Source organism: Mus pahari, chromosome 1 (assembly GCF_900095145.1).
Source record: "Mus pahari chromosome 1, PAHARI_EIJ_v1.1, whole genome shotgun sequence".
Lineage (NCBI taxonomy): Eukaryota > Metazoa > Chordata > Mammalia > Rodentia > Muridae > Mus > Mus pahari.
The window spans coordinates 157,703,252-157,716,153 of NC_034590.1; the positions used below are offsets into that span (position 1 = coordinate 157,703,252).

General features: G+C 49.9%; 1 protein-coding gene across 1 annotated transcript in view; it reads left to right on the forward strand.

Moving 5' to 3' along the window:
- The first annotated feature begins 2,368 nt into the window (after positions 1–2,368).
- The window catches only part of Mfsd13a (major facilitator superfamily domain containing 13A), a 16,758-nt gene continuing 6,224 nt past the window's right edge, over positions 2,369–12,902 (forward strand). Inside the window, exons 1-5 of the mRNA XM_021197170.1 lie at positions 2,369–2,472; positions 10,363–10,605; positions 11,197–11,279; positions 11,685–12,137; positions 12,242–12,365. Coding sequence (XP_021052829.1) covers positions 10,438–10,605; positions 11,197–11,279; positions 11,685–12,137; positions 12,242–12,365 — 828 coding nt within the window. The 5' untranslated portion in view covers positions 2,369–2,472; positions 10,363–10,437. The remainder of the gene's footprint in view (positions 2,473–10,362; positions 10,606–11,196; positions 11,280–11,684; positions 12,138–12,241; positions 12,366–12,902) is intronic.

A 12,902-nucleotide genomic window follows, 5' to 3' on the forward strand; every position in this document is an offset into this window, starting at 1 on the left:
GGGTCAGTAGTGCCTAACCTCTAGCACATTTGCCCAGCCCCTTGGAAACAGTCTCCCTGTAGCTCCTGAAACTATGTAGCCAATCATGGCCTTGAACTGATCCTGACTTCTATCCACCAAGTGCTGTGACTACAGGGATAGCCACAGTCACCTTATCCATCTTAGGGATTGAACCTGAGACTCAGGTGTGCTCAGCGAGAACTCTTCCAAACCTACCTACATTCCTAATCCCCTGCTTTCTTTTCTTATTTATTTATTGTAGACCAGACTGGCCTTGAACTCAGAAATCCGCCTGCCTCTGCCTCCTGAGTGCTGGGATTAAAGGTGTGCACCACCACTGCCCCGCCCAAGGCAACTCTTTTTTNTTTTTTGGTTTTTCGAGACAGGGTTTCTCTGTGTAGCCCTGGCTGACCTGGAACTCACTTTGTAGACCAGGCTGGCCTCAAACTCAGAAATCCGCCTGTCTCTGCCTCCCAAGTGCTGGGATTAAAGGCATGTGCCACCATGCCCGGCCCAAGGCAACTCTTAAAAGGACAATATTTAATTGGGGCTGGGTTACAGGTTCAGTGGCTCAGTCCGTTGTCACCAGGCAGGCATGGTGCAGGAGGAGCTGAGAAATCTGTCTTCATCTGAAGGCTGCTAGCAGAATACTGACTTCCAGGCAGCTAGGAAGAGGGTCTTATAGCCCACATTCACAGTGACACACCTGCTCCAACAGGGCCATACCTTCTAATAGTGCCACTCCCTGGGCCAAGCATATACAAATCAACAGAGTAGGGAAACTGAACAGGTAGACAGTGGGTCCTATTTGATTGCTTAGAAACTGGACTGAGCCTTACAAACTTGATTTTAAAGGAAGGTCTAGCAAGTACAGAAGAGGAAGAACTCTGAGACTTGAGAGAAGTCCGGTCTGGTCTGGCTGGGCATCTGGTTGTATGAAATTTGTTGAAAGCTGGGCACGGTGGTGCACATCTTTAATCCCAGCACTTAGGAGACAGAGGCATGCAGATCTCTGTGAGTTCAAGACCAGTCTGGACTAGAAAATGAGTTCTAGGGCAGCTGGTACTGTTAAAGAGAGAAACTCTGTCTGGAAAAACAAAAAGAAACAATTCATTGATTGTTTCTCTGAACTTCAGGGTTTCTGGTTAGTTGGTTGGTTGGTTTTTGAGATGGAGTTTCTCTGTGTAGCCCTACCTTTCCTGGAACTCACTTTGTAGACCAGGCTAGCCTTCAAAGCAGAAATCCACCTGTCTCTGCCTTCCTAGTGCTAAGACTAAAGGCATGTGCAGCCGCCACCAGTACCCAGTGGTTATTTTCTTCTGTAAGTGGAAATAATAGCATCTACTTCCTATGTGTAATTTGAGGAAGAGGCATTTGGAACAGTGCACCTATCCTGCAAAGTACATAATAGTGGGTGGCTGAGCAATTCTTTTATTGTGTGTATCGCCAGCCCTGTTTTTGTTTTTAGTTTGAGATAGGCTTTAAAGTGCCCGGATTGACCTTAATTCACTCTGTATTCAGTACAGGGTAGCCTTCTGTGTGGCAAGAATTACAGACTATGCCTTTAACCTCAGCACTCAGAAGGCAGAGATTAGCAGATACTTGGGAGTTCGAGGCCAGTTTGGTCTACATAGTGAGTTCCAGAAGAGCTAGAGCCACATGGAGAAACTCTGTCTTGTAAAACAACACAACAACAACAACAGGAATTTCAGAAAGGCACAATCAGGCATTACTTCCTCTTCTAATTCATTTTTTTAGGTTTTTCGAGACAGGGTTTCTCTGTGTAGCCCTGGCTGTCCTGGAACTCACTTTGTAGACCAGGCTGGCCTCGAACTCAGAAATCCGCCTGCCTCTGCCTCCTGAGTGCTGGGATTAAAGGCGTGCGCCACCACGCCCGGTCCTCTTCTAATTCTTATTACTACCACTACAAAGAAGTCGGGCGGCATGGGTTGTGTGTTGATGGACAAGTGCCTGTGTCTACCATCTCCTGCCCTGGCTCTCGATTCCAATTCCTTTGATTCCTCAAGCCCACAGCTCAAGCTGGACTTTGTGCTCGCAGGCTCACAATCCAGCTGTAGGTAGTCTCTGCTAAATTCTTATCTTCTGAAATTAGGATCAGGGAAGGGGAGGGAAGCGTCCTCAAGAGAAACTTGGTTTGAGCTGAAATGACAGTTTTCGTGGAGGTAAGAGAGAGGAGATAAGTAGTTCAGGGATCCAGGCAACCTGCCCCTGTTGCGTGATGCCCGTTTTCCTTTGGGTCCCTAAGGGAAATAGCCCATGACAAACATGGCAGCGACAGCCTCAGGCGCGGTCACCTGCCAGAGCTGCTATCGGGAGAGCCGTGCGGAGCCAATAGCTGGGAAGGGGCGGAGGGAGAGACCAGGGAAGCCCGGGGCTGCTAGCGCGCAGGCGCACTGGCTGGCACCTGGCTCCCCGCTGCCGCGGAATTAGGCATCGTCTGCCAGGATTGCGGTGAGCTGCTGGCCCACGGCCCAGGACCTCTCGGAGGTCCCGGAGGAGCCGGCCGGACCCCGGGGACGATCTGTTACACCTGAGGGTGGGGCGGGAATGCGTTGCGCCGTTTGAGTCATTGGGACACTTTGCGCGGTTCCTTAAGGTGCCAGATTACGGATTGGAAAATTCTGGGGTCAGGAGGAATTGGGACCAAGGGGCAAGTGTGGAATCCCCGCAGAAGGTTTCTGTTGGGGTAAGGCAAGGGGATGCATCGTCCAGGTTGCCCCTTGAGGAATCTGAGTTCGTGGATGCAATGGTTCAGGCCGGGATTCACTCATTGACTTAGTAGCCCTTAAACCTAGTGGCAGAGTAGAACCACTGGGAAGCTTAAAAGATGCTGGGCATCACCTCCAGAGAGCCCAATTTTAGTGGTCTGAGCGAGGTCCGAGCCTAGGTGTTCTAGAATAGCTAGCTCTTCAGGTAATGTGCAAGCGAAATGAAAACCACTACACGTGTTTCTGAGTAGAAAGCTCCTGGGTTGATTCCCAGTTAGTTCCTCGGGGACTTAGAAGTGGCCTGCGGTCCTGAGGTGAGTCGGCTGATACTTTCGTGCCACCATAAAATCCTGTGAAGGACCGAGAAAGTCCCTCTGGCAATGTGTGAAAACTCCATTTTCCGTCCGGGGAGGGTGAAGCTGTTAACTCGCGGGAGAGAGTCGGGCCCTTCTAACATCTCTCCTGGGGCTCCTTCATTCTGCGAAGAGACTGTCCAGGGAGTGAACCGGAGCCAACAATCCAGTCAACTGCTTGCTGAGAAAGTGACACGCCTAGTATTTGCTTTGTTATTATGACTTGAAATTCCACCTGCTCCTTCTACACCCGCAGGACAGGCAGCAAATAGATTTGCTTTTTCCACAGACGTGGGAACAAGCTCCGTGGCTACATGAGGACAGAGTTCAGCCTTGACCCAAGCACTGCTGATAACCGCATTTTTTAGGTTTTCCCCTCTGTGGTCTCTACAGGCTCCCTCCTGCAGGGCGTGGGAACCGTCCACCCTCCTCCTGATAGTCTTCCTTCCCGGCCCAGCCTGTTACTTCTTGGTTCCCTCCCCTAATTGTACTCTTTGTCACAGAGGTTGCTGCGGTTGGCCAGTCTTTCCTGTTGTTAGTTAATCTCCCAGAAACCCTGGAGAGTGGACTGCCAGGGGAGAGATCTTGAAGTAGCTCCGGAGGGCTCCTCAACAGAAATGCTTGTGTGTCTCCTACCCTCAGCGGGTGCCTTCCATCTTGACCGAAGCTTGGTGGAGGCTTACAGACCCCCTTTTTAGTTTGGCCCCTTTTACTACTACCTGGGTCACATTCTGCCCTTCCTGTTTTCTTAGCTTGGTGCCCTGTCCTGGGTGAAAGGCTTGTAAATGTGATTGCTGGCTTTTACCAACACTCCCCTCGGTACATCAGCGCCCTCCATGCTTAGGTTTGCTCCGACTATAGGGTTCCAGGTTGTTGCTGCTTCTCCAAACCCCACAGCCAATCAGAGCACCTAGTGTGGGCTCTGGGAGTTTGTTTTCCTCTGACTGCCCTTGGTAAGGCGGAGGACACCCACGTTGGCCTTTTGGGGACAATGGACTCAGCAGGTGTTAATTGAGCAGGAGCGCGGGGGAGGGATCTGCAGGAGGAGTGGCTCTTAAGGAGCTTGCGAGCTGGAGGGAAATAGGGATGCCGAGAGACCGGAAAAGGTAGACAATACCTGACTGGGCAAACCTGGAGGGTGCGAGGACCCTGGCGTGGGCATTGAGGGAGCAAGATTTGATAAGATTGTGGAAGTGGAGCCAGGCCGTGGGAGGCAGAGCACTTGGGAGGCAGAGGCAGGCGGACTTCTGAGTTTGAGGCCAGCCTGCCTGGTCTACAGAGTGAGTTCCAGGACAGCAAGGACTGCACAGAGAGACCCTGTCTCAAAACAACAACAACAACAACAAACAAACAAAAAAACCAAAAGCGCGTGTGCGCGCACACACACACACACACACAAAAGATTTTGGAAGTGGGTGCACGGTGAACTGAGAGGTTCCTGTTTAGAACCTGTTTAGAATCTTGGTTCCAGCACAATCATAGCTTGCGGCTGTGGGCCAGTTATTTACCTGACTTCCAGGCTTTGCTTGAGTCTATAGACTATATGGGAATAAGAAATGCACTGTGAAGGGTTCACAGCCATGGATGTGGAAGCCAGGCCTGTCTTGAAGGTCTCAGAGCCAGCACACAGTCACATCCAGGCCTCTGATTGGAAGGCAGCACATGAACGGAAGTGTGGAGGTGGCATTTAAAACAGAATTGGGAGGATGACACATGGGAAGGTCTGGGATGTGGCACGTAGTGAGAGGGATCCATGGTGAATACTCCAATGACAACTTAGCTAGGTGTGGTGGCACACACCTGTAATTCCAGCACTGGAGAGGCAGGAGGATTGCCACAAGTTTGAAGCCAGCTGGTCCTTGTCTATAACAAAGACTTATATATTAGTCAGAAGGGTCCCTGATTTTTTTTTAAAGTATATTTTTGGTATATATATCATGTGTGTGTATATGTGTACATACATATTTGCATTTAAGGATATTCGTGCATAAGCCACAGTGAGTATCTAGAGGACAGAGGACAAGGTCCTTGCCTTCTAATCTTTAAAAAAAATGATTTTTTTAAGACAAGGTCTCACTATGTAATGATAGCTGGCCTGGAACTTAGTATGCAGACCAGTCTGGACTTGAACTCTCAAAGATCTGCCTGGATTGTCTACTGCGTACCTGACCCTAGAACATTTTTTTTTCCCCCAGAGCTATTTACTTTTATTTGTATTTGTGTTGCTTGAGTGTATGTATGTGTGTGTGTGTCATCTGCATGCAGGATGGAGGTCATAAGAAGGCAGCGGATCCCCTGGATCTGAGCTACAGGTGGTTGTGAGCTGCCATGTGGGTGTTGGGAACTAAACGTGGGTCCTCTGTAAGAACAATAATGCCCCTAACCACTGAGCAGCAATCCTTCCAGCCCTTCACCTTTCATTATTATATGGGTTCTACGGATCTGGTGCTTGGGGCTTGCATGGCAAATGGTTTTATACTCTAAGTCATATCCCCAACTCCCAGCCAATTTTTAAAGGTCATGAAACCCAGTAAGAGCTATTGTTTATGGAGAGTCCTGTATGTCCCGGACACTCTGCTTGGTACTCTCTGCTCCTTTTGCCTTTGAGCCCCACTTTAGGAGTGTTGGTATTAACCTCTCCACTGGCCCAGGGAAAGGAAGTGGCTGCCTCTAGGCCACCAGCTCAGCTATTCACAGGACAGGCCTCCAGCTCTTGTGTAAGGTGAGACAGGCACAGGAGTGGGCGCTTGGTTGCAGGTTACAGGATATATGGCTTATGCAACAAGGACAGTGTGGGCTCCGTGGTATTCCCTGGCGAGGCTTCTGCTCTCTTGTGTAGTGGGTTGAGAGGAGGAAGACCAGAGGAGGAAGGCTGTTTGCTGCTGGAATAGCATCTGGAGACACACAGGCTAGAAAGTACCATCGCCCCTCCCCCCCTCCAGCAAATCCAGCGCTGGCTCACCTGTCTGGCAAGCCTCTACCTGAGGTCTGTGCTAAGGGCTTATTTCTAGAGTTCTTGTTGGGTACTTCTGGTTTGCTGGCTTCCCCCAGGCAGGAGCCTGGGTCCCAAGTTTTTTACTTTTACTTCAGCAAGGGGGCCTGGGACCTAGGATATTCCACCAGCCCTGACCCAATCTATAAGAGAAAGCTGGTCTTGGGAATAGAGACAGGCAGATTTCTGTGAGTTCCAGGCCAGCCTGGTCTAAAGTAACAGATTGCATAGTGAGATCTGCCTCCAGAAAGATAAAGCTGTTTTTATTTATTTATTTACTTATTTATTATATGTAAGTACACTGTAGCTGTCTTCATACACTCCAGAAGAGGGCGTCAGATCTTGTTACGGATGGTTGTGAGCCACCATGTGGTTGCTGGGATTTGAACTCAGGATCTTCAGAAGGACAGTTAGTGCTCTTAACCGCTGAGCCATCTCTCCAGCCCTAAAGCTGGTTTTTAAGCATCTGCTTTGTGCCTAGCCTGGTGCTCTGGGTCTCTTGAGTGTTAGTGTTTGATATATTCTTGTACAGACAGCTCTTAATTGCCCACCTTGCAGGCTCAGTAGTAGCAAACAACTGGATCAAGGTACACCTGTGAGAGGAAGTAGTGATTCAAACCTTTCCCTATTCTTTTCTTCCCCCCACCCCCAGACAGGGTTTCTCTGTGTAGCCCTGGCTGCCCTGGAATTCACTTTATAGACCAGGCTGGCCTCAAACACAGAAACCTGCCTGCCCCTGCCTCCCAAGTGCTGGGATTAGAGGAGTCGTGCTCCACCACACCCGGTTCTTAGTTACTGTCTTGTTGCTGTGCAGAGACACCATGACTAAGACAACACTTAAAAAAGAAAGCTTTTAACGTGGGCTTACCATTTTAGACGGTTAGTCCATTATCATCACGGGCAGAGAGCATGGCGGCCTGCAGGCAGGCACTAGAGCTGAGAGCTGCATCCTGGTCCATAGGTGGGGAGAGAGCATCGCCGGGCATGGGCTTTTGAAACGTCTCAGCCTGCCCCCAGTGACACACTGTTACCAACTAGCCACACTTCCTGATCCTTTTAATCCTTTCAAACCGTTCTACTCCCTGGTAATTGAGCATTCAAATATATGAGTATGTAAGGGGCCCATTATTATTCAAACCATCACTGAAGTGGAAACTTAAGCGTTCTTTGGAAAGTTAACTGGATGGTGTTTTGTTAGGGCAAACATGGGAAAGAACATTTAGCTGAAGTGGACACAGGTGAAAGGGTGTTCTGCTAAAGGATGGTCTGTGAAAGGACACGTGATGGATTCTTTGCTAACAACACGCATGTATTGATCCGCCTTACATTGCGTAGTTGAGCTGCATTTGTCAGGACTCCACAGAGAGAAACGCTCCAACAAACTTCTGGTGGTGTGCTGCAGTTTCTTGCTTCTTCTGTGGACTCGGGCTGATTGGCAAAGTGATGTCAGCTGAGACAACGCACATGCTGGGGCAAGACCCGTGGAGGACACGTGATGTTTGCCTCTGCCACATGTGATGTCTATCTCTGCCAGGTAGTGCCACTGCTACTGATTCGTGTTTTGCTATCTCGACTCTCCTGAACTGGTGTATCCGTGAAGTGTTGGCCAGTGGATTGAGCTGCCTCTACTAACCTGTAAACTAAACTGCCAATTTCCAGACAACACAGACGGGAGTTGCTCCAAAGAACCCTTCTAAACAGGTCCACTTCCCCTGTATCCTTTCTTTCCCACTACCTCTGGTGAGTGGTGAGTTAAAAGGGAGGTTAAAGCATTGAAGAACCATCATTAAAAAAGGGTTTTAAAAATAATGAAAGTTACATGCCACAGTGAAGGTGACCTGAGTTATAGATAGTAAATCTTTCGTAATTGAAGGTAGGGACTACCATGCTTGGCCTATCCCATTCAGCCTTCTTTTCTTTTTGGGGGGTTGGGTAGAGAGGGAGTTGTTTGTTGGTTTCAAGACAGGATTTTTCTGTGTAGCCCTGGCTGTCCTGGAACTCACTCTGTAGACCAGGCTGGCCTTGACTGCAGAGATCTGCCTGCCTTCCTCTGCCTCCTGAGTGCTGGGATCAAAGGCATGATGGGCCAGTGCAGCCCACCCAGCCTTCCTTTTACTCTTTATCTTTTGATATTTTTTTTCCCCAGACTTGTCAAGTGCAGTAGTAAGAAGTCACTATTAAGACAGGTCTCACTAAGTTGTCCAAGCTGGCTGTGAACTTTGTCCTCCCCCTTTGGCTTCCCAAGTCTCTGGAATTCCAGGATTTTGCCCGAAATCCCTATGGAGAGAGAAGTCTGGACTCTATGCTAGCTCTTGGAATGACAGGTGGCAGACTCGAATGATCCTGTAATGGAAAGAACCAGAAAGCACAAAGGCCTCATCAGAGGAAAGGGCGGCTGTGCTGGGAGTGGCTACATTGTAGAAACCTGCAGGCATGGAGGGGAGGCAGGGAGGCTGGGGCTTGGCAAGGGCAGCCCTGGAGGTTTTGTTTCTTCTGTTGGACTAGGGCAGAGAGCAAACAGGATATGACTGGTGGGGGGAGAGTGTGCAACCTGTGAGCCATGCAGCCTCAGGAAGAAGTCACATTAGGTAGGCTACTGTAACAGATGACACAAAGCGATGGCTTAAAGCAAGTGGATATTTGCTTGTGGCTGGAGGGTAAAAGTCCACAATGTAGGCCTGAGCAGAGTCCCATTTCCACCGGAAGCTCTGGGGAAGAGTCCTTCCTTCTCTGTCTAGTGTTTGGAAGTCTACTGGTGACAGCAGCCCTCCTTGGCTTGTAGCTGTGTCATGGCAACTGCAGACTTCATCCTCACGTGGCCATCTTTGCTTGATTTGATCTCTTAGTTTGGGATTTCTGTTACTGTTAGTTTGTGGTTACTATTGCTATGAAACATTGCTATGGTCAAATACCAGAAGCAAGTTGCAGAGGGAGAGGTTGATTGGGTTTACTCTTCCACATCCACAGTCTGTCCCTGAAGGAAGTCAGGACAGGAACTGGAACAGAGAGAGAACCTGGAGACCAGACTGAGGCAGAGCCCACGATGGGTGCTGCTTACAGACTGGGCAGCCTGGTCTACTTGGTGAGCCAGGCCAGCCAAGTTACATAGTGAGTCCTGATCTTAGAACCAAAAGAGAAAAAAAAAAAAAAAAGGACAAGATGCGCTCATACACTGATTCCAGAAGTGCCATCCCAAGGAACTAATCACCCAGAGCACGTGTATTGAGGTGTGCTTGACAGCAGCCCCACAGAGAGACTTAAGAACAAACGCTTTGAGTGAGTATAGAAGCTGGGGGTGTAGCTCAGTGGTGGAACCCTAGTCTAGCATCTACAAGGCCCTGGGTTCTATCCCAGGCAAAGAGGCAGGAGATGAGAACCTGGACTCAAGAAAGGGAGACATATGTATGTGTCAATGAGAAACCAGGAAATATATGAAGTCTGGGTTCAAATCTATTGCTTTTTTGCTATGTGACATTGGCTAAGGTCCTCAGCATTTTTTATTTTGAGTTGTTATATAATAATAATGCTATAAGTGTTCTGTAATAATCGTGCTTCCTGGGGGTTGTGTAAAGATAACAATTGTGCCAATGCACATTGATTAAAACACCTTTCTCAGTAGGATTTCATCCCTTGACCAAGGCCGGCCTGAACCATGTAGCCCAGGCTGACATGGAATTAGCGGTCTTCCTGTCTTCCTAGTGCTGGGCATAGAGGTGTGCGCCATCATGCCTGGCTCATAGAGCATTTTCTATGAGCTTTTCCATTTAATCGCTCTGGTCTTTCATATGATGATTCCCTTTGACCTTTTTGAGAAAAAGAAACTAAGGTTAACCTTATCGGGGCTGCCTACCCCCCCCCCCCCGTCACAGCTAGACCATTTCGGTTGGACAGCATGCCAAGTATCCAGTCTGAGACGGTAGCCTGGCCCAGTGCTTGAATACTTGGATGCCTGCCTTCTCTTCTCATGGGCCATCTCAGTTTCCCGTAGCATTTCCAGAGCATCTCACTTGGATGTTTCTGCTTACGTTACTGGTAATTCACCAGCTTTGTCTAACATGGAAATTCTCTCCAAAGAAAATGAGTTTAAGAAAAAAAAAGTTTTTGTTTGTGTTTTTTTGTGTTTTTTGTTTGTTTTTGGTGTTGGGGATTAAATGTAGGAGCTAGAGTAATAGGCAACCCAGACCCCAGCCTGGAATGAGTTATTCATTTGATGGGTTGTCTCAGAGCTGGAAGGAAAGGTAGCTCAATCTCTCTGACCCTTGTTGCTCACTGGCTTCTTCTTCCCCAGAGACGAGGATGGTCGGACTGGCAATGTCTGTGAGTCCTCCGCAGTGCCCCTGGGGCTGAGGCTCCACCAGCAGCCATGGGGCTGGACTGGCCCCAAGCCTGGCTGTTGGGTCTGCCCACAGCTGTGGTGTATGGCTCGTTGGCTCTCTTCACCTCCATCCTGCATAATGTGTTCCTGCTGTACTACGTGGACACCTTTGTCTCGGTGTATAAGATCAACAAAGTGTCCTTCTGGGTTGGAGAGGTAGGACAAGCATTGGGCAGCTAGCACAGTGGGAGACTGTGGGAATCAGGTTTCCAGGTAGATAGAAGGTGCTGGGTCCTGTCCCAGTGCTAGGGTCTTGGGGCATACTGTGCTGTTTAGCAAAACTCAGCAAGAAAAGCTGGTATTATTTATATGTGTACACTGTCAACTGTCTTCAGACACACCAGAAGAGGGCATCGGATCCCATTACAGATGGTTGTGAGCCACCAAGTAATTGTGGGAATTGAATTCGGGACCCTCTTGAAGAGCAGTCAGTGCTCTTAACCTCTGAGCCATCTCTCCAGCCCTTAAGGACTCTTCAGGAGGGTTCTGGAAGCATTCCTGACTTCTATCTTAGTGCTCTGCTGTTTGTATGTTCATGTATAATATACTCACATGCAGCAATCAGCTAGATAGCAGTTGCCTTGGGTCGCTGGCGTTCGATGTGTGTACCAGCCTCCAGAGGGATTTTGGCAGAGGAACATGCACAAAAGCTTGCCGACGGGAAGAACTACCATCTTTAGGGAAGGTGCATGGACTGGTGTTGGGAAGCCCTGTCCACCCCTCCTGCCCATCTCTCTCTTCTTGCAGACTGTATTTCTCCTCTGGAACAGCTTCAATGACCCCCTCTTCGGCTGGCTCAGTGACCGTCAGTTCCTCAGCTCCCAGCCCCGGTGTGTGTTAGGGAATGGCGCATCAGTGACCCTGTCCGGTTCTGATGACCCCCCCAAATGAAGGCTTGCTGCTCATGTTTGAGGGAGGGGGAGGAGGGATGCCAGTTGTGGTATGGCATGGCCCAGCCAGGGGAAGGGGTTGACCCTAGTGTGACATGGGGGACCACTCACGGCTCTGTACCACATATATCCCCTGCTTCTTAGACACTCCTTTCCCTTTCCCTTTTTTGGGCTCCTTTTTACCCTTGGCCCTGAGAATCGGTATCCCATAGCCCTTTGGGTAGGACAGCAGTGCTGAGGAGAGGGCCTCTGACTGGGTAAGCTGTGTTTCTTCCATCTGTCTCTTGGGCCCAGCCAGGGGAACCAGAGCCTGGTTATCTCCTAACACCTTTCTCTCCCCGACAGGTCAGGAGCAGGGCTCTCCTCCAGAGATGTGGTGCTGACCCGGGTCCGGGCTCTGGGCTGGCATGGGCCGCTGCTGGCATTGTCCTTCCTGGCATTCTGGGTGCCCTGGGCCCCTGCTGGCTTGCAGTTCTTATTGTGCCTGTGCCTTTATGATGGCTTCCTGACGCTCGTGGACCTCCACCACCATGCCTTGCTGGCCGACCTGGCGCTCTCAGCCCACGACCGCACCCACCTCAACTTTTACTGCTCCCTCTTCAGCGCAGCTGGCTCCTTGTCTGTCTTCGCCTCCTACGCCTTTTGGAACAAGGAGGACTTCTCCTCCTTCCGTGCCTTCTGTGTGGTACTAGCTGCTGGCTCTGGGCTGGGCTTTCTGGGGGCCACACAATTGTTGAAGCGGCGGATTGAAGCCACCAGAAGGGACAGGGGTTGCCCGGGCCTGGACCTCGATGGTGGGTGAGTGATTAGCCTTGGCTTTCTATGTTCAGAGCCTGATTTTAACACCCAGTCCTGGCCCACGCTGGCGTAACCCCACGTCTTCCTTTCCCCTCTGCCCACAGCGTGTGTGAAGAGGAGCCACCGGTGGGCGGTGAGGAAGCGGGCAGCATCACCTTAGGCCAGTACCTCCGGCAACTGGCGCGCCACCAAAACTTCCTGTGGTTCGTGGGCATGGACCTGGTACAGGTATGGGGAATCTTTTCTTCCAAGAGCTGGAAATGTGGGAAGTCAGGAGAGCTAGGTTCTAGAACTTTCTGTGTTCCTTACGCCCCTGTGTCATCCCCCCTCCCCCGCCCCCTCATTCCCATGGTGCCTAGAATTATTGAATCCCGAGCCTTGTATATTTTTAGGGAATCACTCTCCCACTGAGCTACACCCCTGCCTCTCTCACTGTGAGCTTAGGCCGGTCTCAGCCTCCAAGGCCTGTCTTCATCCATAAGAAGACTGAAGAATCTTTTTTTTCCCCCTTTTTTCCTTTTTAATTCTTCTTTCATGTGTATGGGTGTTTTGCCTGCATGTCTGTTTGTGTACACATGTGTGCCTGGTGCCCAGGGATGCTAAGGAGGCTGACAGATGTCACGGAACTAGAGTTAAGAAGGCTGTGAGCTATCATGTAGTTCCTGGGAGCTGATCCTGGATCCTCTGGAAGAGAGCAGCCAGGGAGGGCTCTTAATCATTGAGCCATCTCTCCAGCTCCTGAAACAACCTTTTTTTTTTTTTTTT